General features: G+C 36.0%; 1 protein-coding gene across 2 annotated transcripts in view; it reads right to left on the bottom strand.

Moving 5' to 3' along the window:
• ATRN (attractin) overlaps positions 1-26,458 on the bottom strand; it is a 239,148-nt gene that overhangs the window by 186,082 nt on the left and 26,608 nt on the right. For both annotated transcript variants that reach the window (XM_074274223.1, XM_074274222.1), the window contains exons 2-3: positions 9,608-9,691; positions 4,769-4,882 (exon numbers count right to left, since the gene is read on the bottom strand). In XM_074274223.1, the coding sequence (XP_074130324.1) occupies positions 4,769-4,882; positions 9,608-9,691 (198 nt within the window). The remainder of the gene's footprint in view (positions 1-4,768; positions 4,883-9,607; positions 9,692-26,458) is intronic.

Below are 26,458 nucleotides of genomic sequence, written 5' to 3'. Positions count from 1 at the left end.
GTGAGGAAGGGCTATGCAAAAATCAGAGACTGGAAGTCAGCAGAGAAATTAAGGCTGGATAAGATTTGAGAATCATCAGTTAGAGAGGATAATTAAATCCATAGGAGCTGATGAGATCACCATTGAGAAGAAAACAGGATCTTATCACCAGATCCCCTAATAGACTGAAATAGACATATAATTCCTTTTTTGCCTGAGAAATTTTTATATGACCTTGGGTATATAGATATATAAAATAGATATACAATTCAAATATTTACTGATAATAAATCATAATTCTGTAACTTCCATATTTAGTTATGAGACCCCATATGGGGTCACAACCCACAGATTAAGAAGCTGGGCCTTAAAGAATAAAGAGTCAAGAATTCAATTATTATTATTCCTTGAAATCATTTGTTGATTTGGAGCAGGAAGAAAGAGGATGAGAACCCGTTTAGTAATTTTTTTCTTCCCTTAAACTTGATAAGTAAAACAATTCTTCTGGTTTTAAGATTTTTTCCAGTTGTAAAATCTACAAAGCTATTCAAGACTATGACCATAATATAACCTCTTTGCTATAAATGTATATCTTCCATAACAGCTATGCCAAAGATTTTCCTATACCTATGAAATGTCACTGGAGAATGGTAAAATGATATCTTGAGATGAAAGAAAGTGTACTAAGGTGTTAGGATAACCAGGCCAGAGTTGATTATATATGCAACATATATAATTACTGTACTTTCCTCATCAAATGCAACTCCATATATGGCTTCAGGTATGATTCACTGGTCCAGCTAATCCCCAATTTACTTTGGCTTGCATTTTTCCCCTTGTTTATTCAATACTACTTCTTGAGTCATGACTATTTCTACTACTAATGGGCAAAGGCAAAAGTGTCCTTGATCTAGTCTTCACTCATAAGTGTTCCCCTTCCATATTTATCTACTTTAAAATTATTTTATCTGATCAGTTTATCATCTTATCTTTTCTTATATCTTACAAACCCTAATCCTGTTCTTTGTTCTTATCAGGACCTACACTCCCTCTAGTCCTTCATGGTCTTAAACTGACTATCCTCTTCTCTTCCCTACTTCTACTCCTTCATGAACCAATTCAGCTCTGCAGCAGTGGTGTCAAATTGAAATGAAAACCCAAAGCAACATATTGATTTAGAAAAACCACAAATTAACATTATCGATTTTAAATGATATTTTAACTTCTTTTGTTAAATATTTCTTAATTCAGCAGGGAGTTTAGTATCTCTACTCTACACTATTTTTATTTCTATCGACCTCTATTGGGCTGAAGATTGGCTCAGGACCACTCCCAATAAATGGTCCCATTTTACTGGAAATCTAGGCAGTTATCTCATTCAATTGAAACTTCAAATCTCTTTTAAAAGAGCAACTTTGGGGCTCATTTCTTAGCAGAGGACCTAAAAGCAGGACCATGCCATGCCAAGGAAGCTCTCTCTCTCTCTCCTTGCATAGCTTCCTGTCAGGACCCCCTGCCCGCAGAAAAGATATTCTCTTTTCAGTGTTAATCCCTCTTTATCTCTCTCATCTACTTCTCTGTCAAGACCTGGCAGAAGGTCCAAAGCAGCTTCTGTTGCAAGGACCTTGCCTGCTGAGAAGGCATTCTCTCTTCTCAGTATCAGCATCCATTTCCCTAATAGGACTTGGCAGAGGGCCAAAGCAGGAACCTGCCAGGCCAAGGAACTTATCCTTGGCATAACTGCCTGAGAGGACTCCCTACCCACTGAGAAGACACCCTTTTCTCAGCCTTAACCCCTCTTTATCTTTCTGCCAGGATTTCTCTACACTATTTGTTTATCTTTCTACCAGGACTACTCTGCTAGATCTTTACTTTTCTGTCAAGACCTTGCCACTGAGGAAGTTAGCCTCCTAGCAAAAGCTGACTTCTCAGTGCCAATAAACTTCTTTTTGCCAGTTTAACTTTTCGAGTTCGTAAATTCTTTTATGAAGGACCTATGCCAAAACAGCAGGGGTTCCCACAACTTTCTGCCCTGTGCCAAACCTCATCATTTGGTTCCCTGACTGGGAATCGAAGAGAATCCAAACATCAACACCTTCATCCCCTCCCCTAGACAGAAAGCAATCCAAAAAAAAAAAAAAAAAAAAAAAAAAAAATATATATATATATATATATATATATATATATGTATGTATGTATGTATGTATGTATGTATGTATATAAAAAACATGTCTTCACTACTTTTAGTTTCAAATCCCTGGCCCACTTATCTTTATTAATCTTACCTTTTCAACTACCAACTCTGAATTATTCCTATCTGCTTCCTTTATTTCTCTAAACATGATATTAAAGCTAAAGGAAATCTCAAAACTACGCTGATTTGGTCGACTACAAACTTTTTAAAACTAATTTACATAAGCCTCCCTGTAGCAAGGCAACCATTCTACTCCCATATAATTAGTACCCTACACTTCTCTCTACAATGGCTCTTTCAAACCTTTATTTCTCTCAAACCTATTACATTATCTCTGATGTTTTCTTCAGCTCATCTCCTACTACAATGGAAAAATTAGGTCATTCTCCAAAGAGCTCTGATATCCCCCATTATATCTTCCTTTACCTTCTATTTGCCAAGCTCAATCCTTATACATGACATGGAGCTTTGATTCTATCCCTTTTGCTCTTTTCTAGCAGACTCAGCCTACTATTATTCTTACATTGTCTCTTATCGTCCATTTCACCCTATCTACTGGTTTCTTCTCATGATGACAAAAATGCCCACCAACACTTCCCATACATAAAACTCTCACTTGTTCTACCATCCCCATTTGTTATCATTCCAATGACTGCCTTTCTCATCTTTGTTGTCTTTAATGGCATTTCTACTTCCTCTATCAGCACACTGATGTTAGGGAGGAACCCAGATAGCCGGACCATGAATCACATTTTTTTTTTTTTTAAAGATAGCTTTGATTACATCACTCCCTTGGTTAAAAACTTTAAATAGCTCTTTGTTCATTATAGGATAAATTCAAAAGTCCTTACCTTGGACATGAAAATCACAATTAATATTTCCAACCATATCTTCCACTATTCCTATTTGAAATGCAACAAATTCCTGCTCCACTCAAATCAGTCATCTTTCAAAATCACACCTCTTCCTGTTTCTAAACTTGAATCAAACCATTTCCCCCTTCCTTCTCTGTCACTCAAAAATTCTACCCATTCTTTAAAATCAGTGGTCCTCAAACTTTTTAAATAGGGGGCTAGTTCACTGTCCCTCAGACTGTTGGAGGGCGGGACTATAGTAAAAACAAAAGCTCACACTCTGTTTCTGCCCCTCAGCCCATTTGTCATAACCAGGCAGGCTGTATAAATGTTCTCAATGAGCTGTACCTGGCCCTTGGGCTGTAGTTTGAGAATCCCTGCTTTAAATCTTTCCCAATCCTTAAAACAATCCATGATCATTCCAGTAAATTTATTTTCCCCTACTGAATTGCTACAGAAGTTAATCTATAGTGTTAATTTAGCAATTAATCATGTATTCATTCACTCATTCACTTAACACTCATTCTTAAAGGATCAGCATACTTTGGAACAAATACAAATTTTTATAAAGAAGTCTTACTTGCTTATAAGCTCTATCCTATTACTGTTTTGAACTACTTGCATGTATCTTGCACTATAATATATCATGTATTAATAGAATCCTAGAATGATAGAGATGAAAGAACTTTAGTTAGTGATCATCAAGTCCAACCTTTTCCTTTAAAAGAGAAGGAAAATGTGAAGGAGGGAGTATCATAAATAAGATCATATACTAAGTGAATAATAATAGCTGATATTAATGTAATTCTTATTTTCTTTTATTTTATTAAAACTTTTTATTTACAAAGCATATGGACGGGTAATTTTTCCAATACTGATCCCTGCAAAACCTTTTGTTCCAAATTTTTCCCCTCCTTCCCCCTACTCCCTCCCCTTGCTGGTAAGTAGTCTAATACATGTTAAATATGTTGTATAATTTCTTATTTTCAAACTATTTTTTATACGCTGTCTTATTTCACCTCATAAAACTTTGTGAATTAAGTACTAAAGCTATTGTCATTTCCATTTTACAGATGAGGAAACTGAGCACAGACAGGTTAAGTAAATTTCTCATAATCAGATATTTAGTAAAAATTAGACACCTGTATCAAAGTGCAAGAAAGCTCACCTATCAGAGCCAGGGAACTAAAATTATAGTTAGAGGTAAATAAAGATGGCTGTAAGAGAAAAAAATTCATAATTTGGAGGCTAGGTCAATGAGCAAGGTGGAAGTTCACCTAAATAGGTACTTATATTTCGGAAACTTCAAATATAAAGTTACTTAAGAACAAAATTACCATTAATTTACATAACCTTTTAAATTTAGTAACCTTTGAAATTTAATAACCTTGAAAACTCCTTCATTTAACTTTTTTGATCCTGATAGCCAATACTATTAAGAAAACCATACACACATCTATGAGGAAGACAGAGTAGATATGTCTACTCTAAATTCGAGGATATTAAGTGAAAAGCTAAGTGACTTGGCTGGTATTATATGGCTTGTAGGTGGCAGTGCCAGGAGTGAAAACAAAGTCTTTTTAACTCCTGGGCCAGTGCTTTATCCCCTGGGACATAAATCAATAGATCAGTCAATTTCTGGCAAGACTGAAGCCAGTTTTTTAAGAATACAAATAAGTTATTATTTACGATTCAGAAATCAAATAACAAATAATTACTATTTAATTTAACTGGAACTTACCTAAAAGCAGCCACTAGTGGGGCATAAATGGAGTCCCCATCATAAACATATAAATGATCCCAACTACACTCTGTAGCAAAATGATTGAAGCGAAGGCGTAGTATTCTATTTGGCCTACGGGGAAAAAAGAATATATAATTATAATCAAAGATACTGTTAGAAAAATGCAGGTTTGCTTCACATGTAAATAATAAAAATCTCTGGATTTAAAATAAACCTGGTATTTGTGATATTAGAAATATGTCTTGAACAAACACAACATTGAATTTTAAGGTTTTTTCTTTATTTTCCCTTCAAAGAACTAACCAATTTAGTATACATTTCTAGGAAGTTTTAGGGAAGGCATTTAATAAATCTTCTTTGAATTGAATTCCTAGAAATATAAAAAATATTTCATGATAAAAACAAATATATTTACTTGATAAACTACAAACTATTTTTATAATTATGAAGTAAAACACACTTAACACATCTTTCCTAATTAACCTAAAACTAAAAAAGTGTCAATTATCTCAAAGAAGAAATAGACTTAAAGCAATTATTCATATATTTGTGGTAAAAAATTGAAGTTATATTGACATGTAGCATAACTATTGGTTTATAATGATTTCTTTGTCTACCACTAAGTAAAACTGCATTCTCCAAGATCACCAATGATGTCTTTATTGTTTAATACAATGGCATTTTCTCAGTCCTCATCTTTATCGAACTTTCTACAGGATCTGACCCAGCTGACAACTCTCTCCTTCAAAATAATACTATCTTACCACCTTACACCTATCAGACTGGCCAATCTGACAAAAAAAAAAAAAAAAAAAAAAAAAAGGTGATAAATGTTGGAAACGATGTGGAAAAATTGCAACACTGCAATTGTTGGTGGACTTGTCAATTGATCCAACTACTCTGGAGAGCAATTTAGAACTACATCCAAAGGGCAATAAAACTGAGCACACTCTGACCAAACAATACTACTACTAGGTCTGTATCCCAAAGAGATAGGACTTTTATGTACAAAAATATTTACAACAGCCCTTTCTGTGGTGGCAAAATATTGTAAATCAAGGATATATTCACCAGTTATGGAATGGTTGAACAAGCTATGGTATATCAAGGTAACTGAATACTATTGTGCAATATGAAATGGTGAACAGGCACATTTCAGAAAAACCTGGAAAGATTTGTACAAACTGATGCAAGGTGAAATAAGCAGAACCAGGAAAACATTGTACATGGTATCAGCAACACTGTGTGATGATCAACTATGACTGACTCAACTCTTCTCAGCAACACAATCATCCAAAACAAGTACAAAGGATCACAAAGGAAAATGCTAACTACAGCCAGATTAAGAAATGATGGACTCAGAAGGCAGATCAAAGCATACTTTTTCATTTGCTTTATTCTTTCTCATGTTTTCTTTTTCCTTTTGATCTATTTCTTCTTTCACAACTGGGATGAATATGAAAATATGTTTTACATGTCAGCACATGTGTAAACTATATCAAATGGGGAGGCAAAAAAATTTGGAATTCTAAATTTTATAAAAATAAATGCTAAAAATTTTCTTGACATGTAATTGGGGGAAAAAATTAAGTATTATTTAAAAATATATACAATACTATCTTCTCCCAGGCATTAGAAATGACCACTCTCTCTATATTTTCTCCCTATCCACATGCTTTGTAAGGACAGTGTGTCCTATATGATGTGGCACATCATACCTATGTATAAATCCAGGATCCTGGAGTGGACTTTCTTTTCTCTGTTCAACATTTCTTTACAGATCACTACAAAATCTAACAAGCCCTTATTTCTCTCCCTGAGCTCCATTTCCACACCTCCAACTGTCTGCTGGCTACATATACACTTGGAAATAATGAAGGAATCTCAATGTTAAATACATTCAAAACAGAAACTCATTGTCTTCTCTCTCTCCTGACTACACCTACTCAGTAACTTTTTCTCTATTTTTGTCAAGAGCTTCCTTATTCTTGTAGTCATCCAGGTTTGCAATCTAGGCCTCTCAATTCTTCATTCATTTATTCTCTTCTCCATAATTCAATCACTTATCAAGGTTTGTTGGCTTGTCCCTCATCAACATCTTTGTTTTCAGTCCTCTTCTCTCTATTCATTCAACCACCCTAGATCAGACCCCTCCATTACTCCCTGGCTGGATTATTACAAAAATCTCCTACCTGATTCTCCCTGTATCCAGTCTCTCCCTTCTCCCAATCCAGCTTCCACCCTGCTGCAAAACTGACCTAAAGCACAGGCCAATCAAATTACTTTCCTCTTCTGCTAAAGAAGTTTCTAATAATAGAAATATCAACTACAATGATAAGGGCTGTATGCACCCATAGCATTCCTAAATGCATACAGGCAAAACCAGATTAAAATGTAACAAATAGTTAGCAAAATAAATTAATAATATAATAAAACATAGATAATGTCAATATGTGCTTTTCTAAGTCCACAGACTATATACAGGTGTCCTTGTTTTCTGAGTCTGAACACTGTTCCATGGCTTCTCTTTGCCACAAAAATACAAATGACATTTTTTAAAGCATACAAAGTCATCTTCAATCTGATCCTAGCATATTTTTCTAATTTGATTGCTAATTATTATTCTTCATGCATGTGTCTTCTTGCTGCTGGTTGAGAATATATTTTATCTTCCACTTTGGTGCCTCTGCACAAATTGTCATAACAACTTTATACTGCTGTGTTGACATCTCTCATTACCTCCATATTCAGTGAAACTCAGATCTCTTCAAAAGTTTCTTTGATTTAATTTTTTTTAATGTATTCTGTACTTACTTTTCTGAACTTATCATGTTACTCTCCTTTTGCTCCAAGTAAAATGTAAGCTCCCCATGGGTTGAAAAGGTTTTATTTGTGTACTTTTATCTCCAATGTATAGTATACCACCTGGCACATACATTGGCTGATATCAACTACGTGACTTTTAAAACCTCATTACAAGTGTCAGGACCCAGATTTTTATGGGAAAATAAAAGTAAAACTATGAATGGCATAACTTGACATTGATGCTGGCTGAAATTACCAGAGTAAATTTTCCAGTAATCTCAGGTCTTAAAAGCTTTATCAGCAATAAACAGAAAGAATAACATAAAGCTCAGTGACAAAAATCAATGATAATGAGTCTTTAGAACTATTTTCTGGACACTTCATTTTAGGAAGGACACTGATAAAACAGAATGCCCAAAATATGACAATTTTGGAGACAAAGGCATATGAGAATTGAAGAAATGGGATTATTTAGTTTGAAGTAGAAGACTTGAGAACATGAAAATTATATTTAAGCATCTGAAAGTTCTAATAATCAGAGGTATTCAAAAGCATAGATGGACTGCAAAAGCTTGGGTTTATCAAGTGATCTTTTGTTCAACTACAGATTGAAGCAGATGGCCTCTTTGCTTCCTGCTGTATTTCAGTGAGTACTTCATTCCTCTTTCACAGTTTAACTCCTAGAATGAATCTTCTACAATCACTACACCTTCACTCCCTCTCCACTTGCTCACTTCTTAATAATTCTATTCACTACTAAAATTCCTGGAACGCCAAGAACTAATTTCTGTCTTATTTATTTCTTTTCTTTTTAGCCAAACAAAATGTTTAAAAATGAGGTCTATCCTTCTAGTACATGATCCTTCTTTCTACTATTCTATTTTCTGTTTTATTCTTACTTTTAGAAACTTGTTTTCTTGGGAACAAATTTAGAAGGTAAAATTCAAATAAATGAATCAAAATGCAACTGTACTAAAATTAATCATTGATAGAGATAAATTAATTTATTGTCTTGAAGTCGAAAATGATATTATATAAAACTTTAAGAACATTTAAGCAGCTTGCTGAATAATAATATAGGAAACATAAGAGTACTTAATCTTTACTTTCACATCTTTCTTAATTCAAGGGATGGATGGTAAGAGAAAATTTACAAAAGAGAAGAAAATACCATAAAGCAATTAACATTTAATTTGGATAGGACTATATTTTAAATGTTTTTTTTTCCCAAGGAAAAGTTCAAATTTGCCTTTTCTCTTACTCATTTCATCTTAGAAAATAGTGCTTTGTAATATACTATACATGATAATTCTACTTTAATTTTTAGCAATTCTATATTCCTCATTGTAGCAAACAGAGTTAAACCACAAAAGGATGCTTTGAGAAAAAGCAAACATTAAATAAATAGCACTTATAGGATATACAAAATGAAAGTATCATTCTTAAAAATTATAATGGTCTTTCTCAACTTAACTTTCTGAAATAAAACCAATTTAATTATTCTCCTCAAATTAAATTCTTCTCACTTCACTGCTGCTTAGCTAATGACCAAAATTTCTTCTGAAACTTTAATTTGTGATAAAACTTGAATAAATAAAATCTTCCCTAAAATGTTTTCCAAGCTCTAATTAAATTATACCCACTTCAGCAATTCATAAATATGTAATGGAAAATTACTAAAAAAAAAAAAAAAAAATCAGAACATATTAAAGACCAAACTTCTTAAAATTCAATCAACACTTTGGTTATTGATTTTAAAGCATTCACATTATAAACAAATTTAATGTCATTTTTTGTTATAACTGTTAGGAACTAAGCTAATGGGGAAAAAAAGTCAAGTGGTCCAAAACCTAGTTATCACCTTTTAAAATCTATTTTTAATTAAAGTTATGGACAGAGAAGTTCAGAAATACATTAAATAGATACAAACAATCAATTAATAGAATTCTACTCAGATGTTTTTGGCAGAAAAAATAAAAACCTATTTAATCTAAAGTTGAAATCTATCACATAAAAATAACTGTTACTTACTGTCCTTCAATGAGCCATGTGCATTTTGTTTTATATTTGTAATTTCCAGGTCCATCAGTTACAAAACCTGATGATCCAGTCAGCCTATAAATGTAAAGAAAAGAAAATATAGAAAATGTAGAGGTTTTTAAGACTCATATATCAATAACGTAATGCATCTTTTTAAACTTTTTAGCAAACACAATGACAAGTTATAGCATAACCAAAAAGAAAAATTGTCTTTTGTTATGGAGATATAGTAAAGAGATTGTTAATATACTCCCAATCTTATAAAACTCAAAGAACTACGAAGAAAATCTCATGAATACCTACCTTTCTAGTAATCTTGTCTAAATATAGATCCAATACCTCAAAAGGTGGCTCTATCCTTTACTCTACTGACTTCCCATCTCTACCAGCATCAAATACAAAATACTTTGGTGTCAAAAAAGCCCTTCACAACCTAACCCTTTCAACCTGCCCCATCCCACCTATACTTTTCCAGTATGCTTACACTTTAAGCACAGTTTAATGAAGTAATACTGGCCTCTTTACTATTTAATGAAGAAAAATCCGTTTCTCAACTCTAGGCATTTTAAGGCTATCCTAAATGACTGGAATGCTCTCCCTCTTCATCTTAGGCTTCCCTACCTTTCTGAAGTTCCAAGTAAAATCCTGACTTCTACAGGAAGTGCTTCCCAACCCCTTCTTAATTCTGGCACCCTCCTCTCTTATTTCCTACTCATCCTTCTTTATATAATTTTATATTCTGTTTTTACAGTGTATCTAGTAGGGGAGAAGGTATATGCAGTTGTGAATGCCTCTTCATGACCCCACAGAGCACAACATGCCAGGGCCTTTTGTCCTCCACTATCTCACAAAGTCTGTCCCTGTTCATGATCATTGTTTCCAAAATACTATCTATCCATTTCATCCTCTACCATCCTTTTGCCATCAATCCTTCCCAACAACAAGGTCTTTTTCAATGAGTCCTTCCTTCTCATTATGTAACTAAAGTATCTAAGCTTAAACTTTGCTTTAGTTTTTTACTTTCTTGTGACAATCTGAATTAATTTCTTTTAGTATTGAGTGATTTGATCTCTCAGTTACCCAAGAAACTCTCAAAAATCTTCTCTGGCACCAGAGTTCAAAAGCATCAATTCTGGAGCACTCGGCTTTACTTATAATTCAGCTCTCACTGCCTGGTACCTAGTTTTTGCTTGATGGAAATTTAATGAATAATTGCCTTTATCTCCCACCATTCCCACTCATATTCTCTACTCTACCTAATCAGTTGAATTATCCTTCAAGGCCTAGCCAAAATGACACCTCCTCTATGAAGCTTCTCCCTGATTCACCAACAGGAAATGACATTTTTCCTAAATTTATCTGAACACTTTGTATCTGTCAGGCACATTTTGTATTATGAACTGTATAAATCAATGTACATCCTATCATCTTTAATACAAAGTAAACAGGAGGAAGGAAGGAAGGAAGGAAGGAAGGAAGGAAGGAAGGAAGGAAGGAAGGAAGGAAGGAAGGAAGGAAGGAAGGAAGGAAGGAAGGAAGGAAGGAAGGAAGGAAGGAAGGAAGGAAGGAAGGAAGGAAGGAAGGAAGGAAGGAAGGAAGGAAGGAAGGAAGGAAGGAAGGAAGGAAGGAAGGAAGGAAGGAAGGAAGGAAGGAAGGAAGGAAGGAAGGAAGGAAGGAAGGAAGGAAGGAAGGAAGGAAGGAAGGAAGGAAGGAAGGAAGGAAGGAAGGAAGGAAGGAAGGAAGGAAGGAAGGAAGGAAGGAAGGAAAACCAGTGGAACAGACTAGATAAGATGGAATAAGGAACAATTTGGTAGAGATTAGGTTTAGACCAAAATTTTATATGCTATATGCAATAACTTGTAAATGGATACATGTCACATCATTTTAAAAAACAGAATAGGGGGCAGCTAGGTGGCACAGTGGATAGAGCACCAGCCCTGAATTCAGGAGGACCCAAGTTCAAATCTGGTCTCAGACACTTAACCCCAGCCTCAAAAATAAATAAATAAATAAATAACAGAATATGATTACATATCTTTCATAGCTATTATTAGTGGGTGAATTAAATAAGATGAAATAGTGATCATAAAATAAAATACATTATTTTAATTACAGAAAACCGAAAAATTTTAAACAAACAAAATCAATGCAACTAGAATGAGAAAGGAAACTTCACAAGGAAAAAAATCTTTGTATCAAATATCTCAGACATATATAAATGCCTAGAGATATTCCTCCAATGAATAGGTGATCAACATATGTAAATTATAAGAATTGCAAACTATTAACAACTATCAATAACTTTGAAGTCAATCAAAAAATTCAAAACAGCCCTGAGCTTTCAGTTAACATCCACTAAAATGAAAAGATAACAAAAGAAAAAAACAGGCTATCAAAAAGTGAATGGAACAATAGGTAGAAATGTAAAATAAGTTCAACCATTCTAGAAAACAATTTTTTAAAATTATTTCCTTCTTGTTAGGATTTTTGCTATTGGAAGTTTATTCCCTCTTCCCTCTAGAATCTGAATTTGCATTTCATATGAGAATCCTAGGAGAGAAAAACCACAGGCGCTTCTATAAGGTCTTTGTTTCTCCTTCCAAGAAAGTAAACCAAGGCTATTCTGCAGGATCTTGCCAGATAACTGGCTATATCCTCTAAATCTCTTACTTTTTACTTTCACTTCTTAATTAAAAGGGTCTATCATACCCTTCCCCTCATTCTGCTCCCATGTCCATAATAATGTCATAAAGTGTACAATTGGGCCCACATGGCCTTATAGCCAGTAAGATTCTCAATATGAATAAATCAGGTACTTTCTAATTCAATACTCTCATCCCCCTCAAACAATTACTGAGTTCAAAGATACTAAAGAATAAAATTGAAAGCAGAGATAGCAAGTAACATCTTGCTTCCTACCAAATACTAAGCACCATCCAGAACTCCTGAAAAGGAAGGCACATCTCTAACATGTGAGAAAAAGAGCTTTTGCTAGCAAAAGAAGAAAATTTAGAGATTATTTTTATAGCTGCTAAACCATCCTAATCTGGACACAGATTTAGAGACTTACAGAGTTTTAGTCTCATATGTAAACAATATCTTTTAAAGTTCCTTTTGGTCTTATGTATGTACTTCTTTCCCCCCCTCCCTTCTCTTACCATAGAATTGCCCATTAGACACCAAATGAAAGGGAAGGGAAGCAATTGGGCAGCAAATGAAGGAAATGAAATGTTTTGAAGAAATTGATCTTCTGCAATTTAATTCCTCAAACTCATAGAGCCTTCAATGCAATTTTTATAGTAAGTGACCCTATATTAAGATTTCTTTTTAAAAACCAGGGTAAGTGAGATATTTGTAATTTAATCTTAGAAAGAAGAGGGAACCACTAGAGGCTTTTAATTATGGAGATGTCCATAGTCAGATGTTATTAAGTAATATTAATTTCAGAAGTTCTGTGGAAGACAATTTGGAAAGAAAGAGAATTGGAAACTGAGAAAATTAACTTTAAATTTAACTATTAACTCTTAGCAATCATATCAAAGACTGTTTCAAAGCAAAATTAAAATAGCTCTGAGGTTTTACCTAATACCCAATAAAATGAAAAGATGACAAACGATGAATAGTCCATGTTGGAGGAGCTACCAAAAAATGAGAAGTGTTGGTGGAAATATAAATTGATCCAATCATTCTGGAAAGCAATTTGACATTATGCCATTTAAAAAAAAAAAAAAAAAAAAAAAGCCTTTCCCTTTTGTTAGTATTTTGATAGAACTTTATTCCCTTTGCCCTTTGGAATACAAATTAGCATTTCACAAGTAGAATCCTGGCAAGAAAAACATAATTAAGTCTATATGGTATAGTAGTAGTTATAAGTTATAGTTTTTAAGTGTTAAGAGTGAGGGAGTTAAATATAAGAGACATTTGTAGAGGTAAAATCAATAAGGCATAAGTAGATGAAGAGATTTTAAAGGGTCAAGAATGACATCTAAGTTGCAAAACTGGATGTCATTCAAAGAAGGTCATAGATCCTCAATAGGAAAGGAGAGTGTTTTTAAGAATGGTACATTTAGAGGACAAAATAACAAGTTGCATTTGGAACATGAGTTAGAAAGATAAATGTTAGAAAGATAAAGAGGCAGTTGGTGGACTAGAATTCAAAAGAGCTCAGTTTTATATGTGTATATGGGCATCATATTAAAACAGGACTAGAAAAGTGACTTTGGAGGACAATGACACTTGATGTTCAGAAAATTGATACTGATCAAGAAAATGAAACTGAGAAAGAAAAGTTATCTAAGAGGAAAATGAGAACACAGAAACATCAGAGAAGTTGGAGTGTTCAGGAGGCAGATATGGTCACCAGTTACAAAAGCTATAGAGAGATCCAAGAGAATGAGGAATCATTTCAAAATTTATCTTAATCAGAATTCTAGATGTTATCTAGGAAAAAAGTTAACTCTCTATTTGAGGCACTAAAAAAGGGGGGAAAAAAATCCAAGTGGCTAAAAAATAGAACTCCGTTATTAAGAAAAAATTACATGGAAATCCAAATAAATATCTAATTCCTTTCTAAATTTCAAAATTAAAAATAAAGACTCCTTCATGCATCATGGGGGAAAAAAACCCTATTTATTTAAAAACACATAAGAATCTTTTAAGACACTTCCTGGAAAGAGGTCACTATAATAGTACCTCAGGAATTGTGAATGGCCTATACAATAGAATATTTTTAGCAATTACTTGAGTTACAGTATTAAGTGACATGTTTTTGAAACTTGTAGATGACATAAAAGTGGGAAAGATGAAAATAGAGTTAGAGCCAATTTTTTTTTTTTTTTTTTAAGGCTAGCACAATGGAATTCATCTCTCTGGGAGAAAACTGATAAAATTTATCTAAAGATAAATGTAGTTCAAAAATAAATTTTTAAAAATACAAGATAGGAAAATTCTAGTTAGCAAGAGTTTGTCTAAAAAAAGATCTGAAGAGTAGGGTTTAGTGGATCACTTCTCTTATATGCATCAACAATTTAACAATAATCTCCCAAAGGAAAAAAAATAATAATAATATGCCTCTTTGGTTTTGTTGTAGTTATTTTTAACCAAAGTGCAGTGTCTGTAATGCCCCAGTTAGAATATATCTGGAGTATCATGCTCCCCCCTAATAAGGAAGAACACGCACAAGTTGGACAGTCTCCAGAAAGAATCAACAATTAAGAGATGATAAGGGGCACTAAAGACCATGCCACACAAAAATAACCTAAAGGACGTAGAGATGATAAGGCTGGAGAATGGACACAAAAACTATCATAAAGATCTGATTCATGTGGAGGAAGGATGAGACTTAATTCTGTTGGCTCCAGTGGGCAGAATATCAGCAGTGGAAGAAAGCTGCACGGAAACAGATTTCATAAGTATGTGGGAAAATTTCCTAACAATTTACCAAAAGTAGAAGAGGCTGACAGAATAGCAATGTGTTGATCCTAATTTCAAGGAAAGACCAGATGGCCAGTTTTTGGTGATGGATCATAGAATCATAAAATCATAGAGGCCATTTGATCCAATCACCTTTTTTCTTTTTTTTCTTTTCTTTTTTTTTTTTTTTTTAAAGGATAAAGGAAATGAAACCTAGGGAGGTTAAACGTTTTGCTGCAAGATCATTCAGGTAATATCAAAACTGAAATTTGAACTCTGCTCCTCTGACTCTAGTAATAATAGTCTTTCCACTGTATCAAAATGCCTGCTAAATACTGGGGGTATTCCTGGACTATATAGGCCCTAAATTTCCTTCCAACTCAAATTCTAGAAAAAGTTCACACAATATAGCAATGAATAAACAAAGCTGAAAGGGACACAGAGAATACATTGTCATGGCCATACTGACTCAGTTTTCAATTGGTTTTTGTGTTGAGATTGTATTTTGTTATGGTTCTTTCCTCCCCACCCCCCAAACAGCCCACTAATTATTACAATAGGTATATATAAATCGTAAAACCAGAGAAAAGTTCCACAAATTAAGTACATAACTTTTCTCTGATTTTACTATGCATACTAGCTAGCACTGATAACTTTCTTTTCCACCATGGATCCATGATGTGCAAATGCTCCTAATTCTAATCCGTAGTTGCTTGTGAGTCTATGTGTCCTCTCCCACACCATTTTTCCCCCACATCTGCCTCTCTCACCTCACTCCCTGTGCACAATCTGCCTCTGAACACTCTATGTCTTATTAAAATGTGATTGATCATGATTCTTCCTGGTGAATATCTAAAAAACCAACCTTGCTCACCATGACCCAACTAGGGACCCCTTTGTGGTCTCCTTTATTAAGGCATAAACCCTAGTACTCAAGCTTATACTATTTGCCCATAGTTTCTACCCATCCTATCCTCTGCTTCTACCCCAAAGAATAAGCAGGATCATATGAACCCACCAGGAGAAAGGGCAAAGGAAAGAGATGCACCCTTCCCCATGCTAATCCATTCCCTCACTCTTACAGCAATCTCTCTTCAAATTTTGGTCATATCAGAACAGTTTTGTTGCTGTTTAATTTCAATAAATCAATGTGAAAGGATAAAATTACTAATAATATTTCAACAACTCATTTGAGAACTTGATATATGGCTCATTCCAAACCAAAGTGGCCCTTGGCATATATATCATCCTTCATATTTAATGATACAGGCTGAATCCTTTCCAGGGCTAAGCCCCCTGTGAAACACAAGCAGCATCACAAAAGAACTTAGAATAATTAAGAGAAAATAACAATACTTCAATAAGAAACCCTAGAGCGCATCAAATTCAAGAATTGGAAGTTAAACTCTCCAAAATGAAAAACTTAAGATCAAGATTCTAAGGCAGAACTAGAAAGATCCAGAAAGCTTTATTCTGAAGAATTAAAAATCAGAAAGTCATTGTCAAACAAATTATACAGATTTACTACAAGTCCAGTTCTGAAGCTACCTCATGCTGGATTTGAAATTGTTATGGTCCTTCACAAAAGAAATGTAGCATACTTTACCAGACATACAGTGTCTTCAGAAAACAGCATGGAAGTCCATTTTGCAAAGATGTGGTAGGAGTTGGAAAATAGTATAGCTAAAGTTGATGAAGCTACTGCTAAAGTTCAATCTAGATCTTGCTGGACTTCCCCAATAGGATCTACTTATGAGTCCACCAGAATGCCAAATCTGAACTGGGATCCAGTTCCAAAGAATACTTAAGAGATTTTGAAGAAAAATTAAATGGTTGGTTAATTTTAGAAAAGCCTGGAAAGAATTACATGAACTGATGCTAAGTGAAGTGAGGGGGAACCAAGAGAATATTGTACATAGCAACAAGATAAAGTGATGATCAATGAAGTGATTTAAGGAAATATCAAAAGTCTTGTGATGGAAAGCTCTCTGTCCAGAGAGCTACAGAATTTGAATGTGGATCACAGCATAGTATTTTCACCTTTATTGTTGTTGTTTACTTGATTGTTTTTTCTTTCTCATTTTTTCCCCTTTTGATCCGATTTTTCTTGTACAGAATAATAAATGAGGAAATATGTTTAAAAGAATTGCACATGTTCAACTTGTAATGGATTGCTTGCTGTCTAAGGGAAAGAAAAGGGAAAAAAAATTGGAACGCAAGTTTTTTCAAGGGTGAATGATGAAAACTATCTTTGTATATATTTTGAAAAATAAAAAGCTATTATTTAAAAAAGAAAAAAAATATATGCTTCAAATAAAGAAAAAAAATTATGTGTATTTTTGAAAAAAAAAAAAGATGATATAAGTGACAGCACAATACTTCATTCATAAGACCAAGTTCTCTAAGTGGCAAATTACACAAACAAATAGTAAAGCAGTGGTAACAAATATTCTAGATTTGATAGCTACAAATAAACTCACTTCACTCTTCATCAGTTAAAAAAAGTCTTCCCAAGTTTTCTCTGAAGCCACTTCTTTCATTATTTTTCATAGTATAATATTTCATTAAATTCAGTGCCATAATTTGTTGTGCCATTAGCCAAATGATAAGAATCCCCTTAGTTTCTGTAAGGGCCCTTTAAATGGGCGGACACAGTGCATCGGGAGATTGAGGCCCAGAAGTATTAGGACTGCCCTTGGGCGGGATCCTGGCCATATTGAGATAGTTTCGTAATGGGTGACTCTCTCGCTGATTGGCTGTGTGTGTGACCTCACAGGCCCTATGTAAGCCCACTGCAGGCAGCAACCGCCCTCTTTTTAACCTCCTGCTGTTCACCCTGGCTCCTAGCCTGGGTGGCCAAGCCAAGATGGGTAGCCGAAAGAGGTAAGGATTTTGGTAGTGAACACGTGGGTCTTCTGACCAGGTGTTCACTTGGGAACCAACAAGTCAGGGCATCAGTTAGGGCATTATGTGAGTAGGTATAATAAAGGCTTTTAAGATTACACGTGGTTGTTCTTGAGTGCGCTACCGGTTACTAAGCTATAGATTCAAGAGATTGTGACCAGAGACCTTAGAAGGCCTCAGAGGAGGCGAGCCGGGTAGAGCTCACACTGCAAAGGACAGTGGTCAAAGGTACTCTGGTGGGTCTAGGACAGACTAGTAATTGTAACTGCCAGGAGAGCACGTTACAAATGGCGCTCAACGTGGACGCATCAGGAATTATCAGGTTTTGAAAATATTTAATATTCAGAATTAAGATTCTGAAAGATCCGGTAGAAACGCCACTTAAGAGGGAAGACAGAGAAGCAATATGGACCCAGGTAACTCTGGGATCAGACTCAAGGACACAGCTGAACATAATGCTTATTATATAAAGAGGTTAAAGAGCCAGATGGAAGATCTTTTAACAAAGATCACCACTGAAGAACAGCAGGAAGCTTGTAATCAAGCTCCACAAAGGCTATCCCCACACCCAGTAAATAGAGCTAGGAGAGGGAGCAACCTAGAGCTAATGCGTATGTATGACAGTATAGAGTATAAAATGCCACAGCAAGAGTTGCTGGAATTGCAGGTTAAACTACAGATGGAGATAGAGAAAGAAGAAAAAGCTAGGTTACTACAGATAGAACAGGAAGAGTTCAAACCAGTGGCTGAAACTAAGGAAGGAAATAAACGAATCACATGGACTTCAGTTGTAGAAATTCTTCTTAGCGTTTTGTTGGTTTACCTTGTGCATTGTTGTTTTAAGGAATTTATTGATTACTCTTTCATTGAGAAGAAGTTTAGTTCTTTTTATGTGCAAAGCTCAGGTTTGATTTTAAATCAGCCTTTGGGGGATTTTCCAATTCTTCCCTCTGCCTCACCTTCTTGGGCCAAGGGAGAAGGGGGAGGAGGAAAAGGAAGGGCGATAATACCATCAGCACTGCCCATTAATCCATTCAAAACTCCTGTGTCTTCATTTCAAAGGACCGGAGTAGGCTTTATGCCCCAAGGCAAAAAGGGATTGTGGGGTATTGAGTATAATCAGAAAAGTTTTGAAAATACAGTTCAGTTAATTTCTAAGAAATCTTACAGGGATAAGGCCTTGCAGTTAGAGAGAGTGGAGTTTTATACTTGTAAAACTTCTAGGATCGTCTTTGGAGAGTTGAAACTCCTCTTTTCTTACCTCGTGGGTTTTCCACTTCCACAGGTGAGCTTGATTTCCCAACCCCCTACGGGTACTTATAAAACAGTGTTTATGTCTAGAATGGGTTGGAAAATTGCTGTTTTAATCACTAGAATAAATAGACAGTGTGTGATCTTTGACCCAGGAGGAAAAGTAATATCAGATTTATTGATTCACACTCCTGGAGTACAATTCAGTATCAGAAACTCAAACTTTGATTTTTAGGCAAAAGAATTCAGGGATATAGCCAGAGTGTTCTAGTAAAGTCATTACTGCACAGACTATCCCCAAGATCTCTTCTAAACAAGAGAAGGGAATTTTGGGATATGTGATTGCTTACAATTTTAAATTTTGATTTTACATTTTAAAACATTTTTGATTTTACATCTTCAAAGTATTTTGATTTTACATTTTAAAGTTATTTTGGTTTTACATTTTTAATCTATTTCGGTTTTACACTTTTAAATTATTTTGGTTTTACATTTTTAAATTCTTTGCATTTTACCTTAGCAATGCACTTCGGGCATACACAGAAAGTGCAGCTAAGTGACAGACTGACTTTTGTCTGACTTGTTAATCTTTTTGACAACAACTTTGTTTCCACTGTCACGTGGAAAGGCCTGGATGGCATTTGGAAAGGCCCAAGTTGGGCCCCGGGGACATTCCTTCCTAGGTGCAGATCCAGCAGCAGAGTTCATCCCCACCAGAGACATTTGTAACCTGGGGATCCAAGAGAAGGACCAGACAACAGTCCAGAGAGACCAGCCAGATGTCCGCAGCCCTTCAGACGCTGATGGCAGCGATGCCCCTCCTGACCGTGACCAGAGACAGCAGACACGGTTCCAGTGTTGCAGCTGAGATGGACTGTTTTGGGTGATACGCAATATAAAGACTGTAAATGGACAATGGGCCTGCTTGCTTCTCCCGTGGCCACTTGCCATATGGTGGCCTGGGAAGAGGCTTAGCCCTATGCTTTCTATTGAAGGACTATGCTTTTAAATTAGTGGGTGAAAAACCAACACACCCACCTGCCATTGTTATTGAGACAATGTTACTGGACATGACTGCTTATGTGCACCTGTGAAACTAGAATTGTTCTAGAATTGTGAAAAGTGCAATAGAGAATTGTGATAAGCTAGAATTGCTCTAGGATTGTGAAAAGTGCAATAGAGAATTGTGATAAGCTAGAATTGTTCTAGAATTGTGAAAAGTGCAATTGAGAATTGTGATAAACTAGAATTGTTCTAGGATTGTGACAAGTGCAATTGAGAATTGTGATAAGCTAGAATTGCTCTAGAATTGTGAAAAGTGCAATTGAGAATTGTGATAAACTAGAATTGTTCTAGGATTGTGACAAGTGCAATTGAGAATTGTGATAAGCTAGAATTGCTCTAGAATTGTGAAAAGTGCAATTGAGAATTGTGATAAACTAGAATTGTTCTAGGATTGTGACAAGTGCAATTGAGAATTGTGATAAGCTAGAATTGCTCTAGAATTGTGAAAAGTGCAATAGAGAATTGTAAGAAACTAGAATTGGTCTAGAACTGTGATAAATGTAACTAGAATTGTGACAACCTACCTCACTGATATTTGTTAACTAGAATTGTGATGTTTTACCTTGTTGACTTCCCACCTCAGTGTTGACATCCTACCTCATTGGCATCCAACCTCTTTGGCTTATTATCTCGAGTATGACTTTGATGAATGGGTTGAACACTTGGGCCACTGTTGAGCCTGGTTCTCATTGTCATACTTCTGTTTACTGATTTGCTGCTTTGTACCTCCTTGGGCATAACACTCTGTCATCTCATGGATCAAGTGAACTATAGCTGGTGCTAAAAGTTTAGCTTGATGAGATGTGCGGTTCCCGCAAAACAAGAGAAAGGGAATTGTAAGGGCCCTTTAAATGGGCGGACACAGTGCATCGGGAGATTGAGGCCCAGAAGTATTAGGACTGCCCTTGGGCGGGATCCTGGCCATATTGAGATAGTTTCGTAATGGGTGACTCTCTCGCTGATTGGCTGTGTGTGTGACCTCACAGGCCCTATGTAAGCCCACTGCAGGCAGCAACCGCCCTCTTTTTAACCTCCTGCTGTTCACCCTGGCTCCTAGCCTGGGTGGCCAAGCCAAGATGGGTAGCCGAAAGAGGTAAGGATTTTGGTAGTGAACACGTGGGTCTTCTGACCAGGTGTTCACTTGGGAACCAACAAGTCAGGGCATCAGTTAGGGCATTATGTGAGTAGGTATAATAAAGGCTTTTAAGATTACACGTGGTTGTTCTTGAGTGCGCTACCGGTTATTAAGCTATAGATTCAAGAGATTGTGGCCAGAGACCTTAGAAGGCCTCAGAGGAGGCGAGCCGGGTAGAGCTCACACTGCAAAGGACAGTGGTCAAAGGTACTCTGGTGGGTCTAGGACAGACTAGTAATTGTAACTGCCAGGAGAGCACGTTACAAATGCTGTTCACCCTGGCTCCTAGCCTGGGTGGCCAAGCCAAGATGGGTAGCCGAAAGAGGTAAGGATTTTGGTAGTGAACACGTGGGTCTTCTGACCAGGTGTTCACTCGGGAACCAACAAGTCAGGGCATCAGCTAGGGCATTATGTGAGTAGGTATAATAAAGGCTTTTAAGATTACACGTGGTTGTTCTTGAGTGCGCTACCGGTTACTAAGCTATAGATTCAAGAGATTGTGACCAGAGACCTTAGAAGGCCTCAGAGGAGGCGAGCCGGGTAGAGCTCACACTGCAAAGGACAGTGGTCAAAGGTACTCTGGTGGGTCTAGGACAGACTAGTAATTGTAACTGCCAGGAGAGCACGTTACAAGTTTCTAACATATTTTTGTACATATGAGTCCTTTTTCTTTGATATCTCTGAGGAATAGGGTAAAATAATGATAGTTCTGGGTCAAAGAGTATATACAATTTAGTGATTTGGGGGTAGTATCCTCTAGTTCTTAAAATAAGACCTATAAAGGTCAGTTAATTAAAATCAACAAATGGGTTTGCAGGAGTTACAAAACTATGCAATCTTCATAACGGTTCCATAGTACTCTTCTTTCCAGTCATGTCCCAGGCCACTTAAGACCCTGATTAAAATTTGTGAAACTTTAGATTAGGAGAAAAATTTCTTTCCTCCACTGTATTGTTCAGGTTAGGAGAAACTAGGTCAACTACAGTAAGTGAATTAGAGTGAAGAGATCAAAAAATTTACAACAATAAGAGTAAAAACAAGAAAATGTTAATTTTAAAACAACCTGAAAGCTGAATTAATATTGTGCATTATTATCTAGTCAAATGCATATTATTGAGAGGCAGAATAAAATCTGGATAGAAAATTGGCCTCAGAACCAGCAAAATATGAGTTCAAGATCCACCTCTGACATACAACTACATATAATGGCCCTGAGTAAATCACTTAACAGTGCTTCAAACAATTCTGCAACTACAAGTTGCAAATCAGATACATAGATATGAAGCAGAATAAGTTTTCTCATCAATACGAGTTCTTTATATCAATGAAATCCCCAGCTATCTCTCTGGGTCTCTGTCTCTGTATATATGTATGTGTCTGTCTCTGTCGTGTGTCTCTGTCTCTCTGTTTGTGTGTCTCTCTTGCCTCCTCTCCTCTCTTCTGTTCCTCTTTTCCCTCTTCCAAATCCCTATTATTCGCCCATTTCCTTTCCTTCTCCTACCTCTTTTTCTTTAGTACTGAACCACATAACCTCCCATCCAAAGACCAAACTATATAAGTTTGGAGAGATTAATCACTAAATTAACCACAGTGTATTAAGTTTTATAGCAACAAGAACTCTCAAAGACAATAAGATATGGAGCAATCATCTGTATCATAAGGAGTATCTATGTTGGCAAAATCACGGATCACCAAAAAATAGAAAAAAATGATCAATTTATTGTGTGCAATATTTAATACAAAGAAATTTTAGGAAAAATTCACCCAAAAACTCCATTACTCTAATAATTCAAACTTTAAAATATGGTATTATCTTTAACTTCAATCTCTTCATCAAAATTCTCAATCAGTAATTCTTTCCTTTCACAAATTGACTTGTTATATTTATTCCTTCCATTTCATTAATAATGTCATGGCAAGACCTGTGGTACAAAGTATCTGGATTACTACTATGGTCTTCTGGTTACCTGATCATGTCTGTGTTTATAATTCTCAGATATGCTTAATCAATCCTAGCCTCTCTTCCAAACTCCAGATTTGAAATCCCCAACTGCCTATGAGACATATCCAACCAGATGTCTGATGAACATTTGCAATGGGCCATAATTCTGAAACAAGGATTCTTACAAGATGTTAAGTCAGTGGAATTGATAAGACATTGGTTATCTAGTTTAGCATGGTGATTAATAGTTCTCTAGTTCAGTACATTTACTTAGTACTTAATATAGTTCTACAAGATTCACATCTATTCTACAAAATTCACACCTACAATGATGTAATTAAGCTGGGACAAACTCAGCCAGATTCATTCATTCCCTCTCACACCATCGTGGTGGCTCTCCTCCTTCACTTCTCTACTGAAACCAAGACTCAGAAGGGTTCGAAGACAGACTTGGAGAAGACAGAAGGCTGGAGGATGGAGCACAAGCTCTTGGACTGAGACAAGAACTCAAGACAGAAATCATCATGGTGGTCCTCCTGCCTCCCTCACAGAAATCAAGACACATTCCAGAGGACCTCAAGAAACCTAGCCCAGGCCCCAGGCAAGGAAACTAGACTGTGAAGGAGATAATAAAGAATTTGGACTTTAATACCTGGCTATTCTCGTGGTGATTACTCTGCTAAAATGAAAGGCTGGTCCCAAGGCCTCCAGAAAACCAACCAGAACACTACAGACATTTAAAAAAAATTTTAATAGCTTTTCATTTTCAAAAAATAAGCCAAGAATGTTTTCAACATTCACCAGTGAAAAACCTTGTGTTTTACCTCTGACACTGGCTAAAATGAAGGAAAAGATAATGATAAATATTGGAGAGGATGTGGGAAAACTGGATACTAATACATTGTTGGTGGAGTTGTAAACTGATCCAATCATTCTGGAGAGCAATATGGAACTATGCTCAAAGGATTATCAAACTGCATACCCTTTGATCCACCAGTGTCTCTTTTGGGTCTGTACTCCAAAGAGTTCATAAAAAAGGGAAAAGCACCCACTTGTGCAAAAATGTTTGAAGCAGCCCTTTTTGTAGTGACAAGAAACTGGAAACTGAGTGGATGCCCATCAGTTGGAGAATGGCTGAATACGTTATAGTATATCAATATAATGGAATATTACTGTTCTATAAAAAATGATCAGCAAGAAAGGCCTGGAGACACATGAATTGATACTAAGTGAAATGAATAGAACCAAGAGACCACTGTACCCAGCAATAATAAGATTATGTGATGGTCAATTCTGATAGTCATGATCTTTAACAATGAGATGATTCAAGCCAATTCCAATAGAATTATGATGGCGAGAGTAATCTGCATCCAGAAAGAAGTCTATAGGGACTGAATGTGAATCACAAAATAGTATTTTCATTTTTTTTTTTTGTTTGCTTGCTTTTTGTTTTCTTATTTTTTTCCCTTTTTGATCTGATTTTTCTTGTGCAGCATGATAATTGTGAAGTATCTATAAAAGAATTGCATATGTTTAATATATATCAGATTATTTACCGTTTAGGGCAATGGTCCTCAAACTTTTTAATTAGGGGGCCAGTTCACTGTCCTTCAGACTGTTGGAGGGCCGGACTATAGTAAAAACAAAAACTCACACTCTGTCTCCACCCCTCAGCCCATTTGCCATAACCCGGCTGGCCACATAAATGTCCTCAATGGGCTGCATTTGGCCCACGGGCTGTATTTTGAGAACCCCTGGTCTAGGGGAAGGGGTTCGGGTAAGAGAGAAAGAACACAAGGTTTTGCAAGGGTGAATGTTGAAAAACTACCTCTCTCTTTAACCTGGTGCTCTTCACCCTGGCTCCCTAGCCTGGGTGGCCAAGCCAAGATGGGTAGCCAAAAGAGGTAAGGATTTTGGTAGTGAACACGTGGGTCTTCTGACCAGGTGTTCACTCGGGAACCAACAAGTCAGGGCATCAGTCAGGGCATTATGTGAGTAGGTATAATAAAGGCTTTTAAGATTACACGTGGCTGTTCTTGAGCACTACCGGTTATTAAGCTATAGATTCAAGAGATTGTGGTCAGAGACCTTTGAAGGCCTCAGAGGAGGCGAGCCAGGTAGAGTTCACACTGCAAAGGTCAGTGGTCAAAGGTACTCTGTTGGGTCTAGGACAGACTAATAATTGTAACTGCCAGGAGAGCACGTTACAAATGGCGCCCAATGTGGAGGCATCAGGAATTATCAGGTTTTGAAAATATTTAATATTCAGAATTAAGATTCTTAAAGATCCGGTAGAAACGCCACTTAGGAGGGAAAGCAGAGAAGTAATATGGACCCAGGTAACTCTGGGATCAGGCTCAAGGACACAGCTGAATATAATGCTTATATTAAAGAGCCAGATGGAAGATCTTTTAACAAAGATCACCACTGAAGAATAGCAGGAAGCTTGTAATCAAGCTCCCAGAAGGCTATCCCCACACCCAGTAAATATAGCTCAGACAGGGAGCAACCTAGAGCTAATGTGTTTGTATGACAGTATAGAGTATAAAATGCCACAGCAAGAGTTGCTGGAATTGCAGGTTAAACTATAGATTGAGATAGAGAAAGAAGAAAAAGCTAGGTTACTACAGATAGAACAGGAAGAGTTCAAACCAGTGGCTGAAACTAAGGCAGGAAATAAACGAACCACATGGACTTCAGTTGGAGAAATTCTTCTTAGCGTTTTGTTGGTTTACCTTGTGCATTATTGTTTTAAGGAATTTATTGATTATTCTTTCATTGAGAAGAAGTTTAGTTCTTTTTATGTGCAAAGCTCAGGTTGGACTTTAAATCAGCCTTTGGGGAATTTTCCAATTCCTCTTCCCTCTGCCTCACCTTCTTGGGCCAAGGGAGAAGGGGGAGGAGGAAAAGGAAGGGCGACAATATCATCAGCACTGCCCATTAATCCATTTAAAAGTCCTGTGTCTTCATTTCAAAGGACAGTAGGCTTTATGGCCCAAGGCAAAAAGGAATTGTGGGGTATTGACTATAATCAGAAAAATTTTTTAAATACAGTTCAGTTAATTTCTAAGAAACCTTACAGGGATAAGACCTTGCAGTTAGAGAGAGTGGAGTTTTATACTTGTAAAACTGC

The sequence above is a fragment of the Sminthopsis crassicaudata genome, chromosome 6 (genome assembly GCF_048593235.1).
Source record: "Sminthopsis crassicaudata isolate SCR6 chromosome 6, ASM4859323v1, whole genome shotgun sequence".
NCBI classification, from domain to species: Eukaryota; Metazoa; Chordata; class Mammalia; order Dasyuromorphia; family Dasyuridae; genus Sminthopsis; species Sminthopsis crassicaudata.
This window is presented reverse-complemented; position numbering and strand designations above follow the sequence as displayed.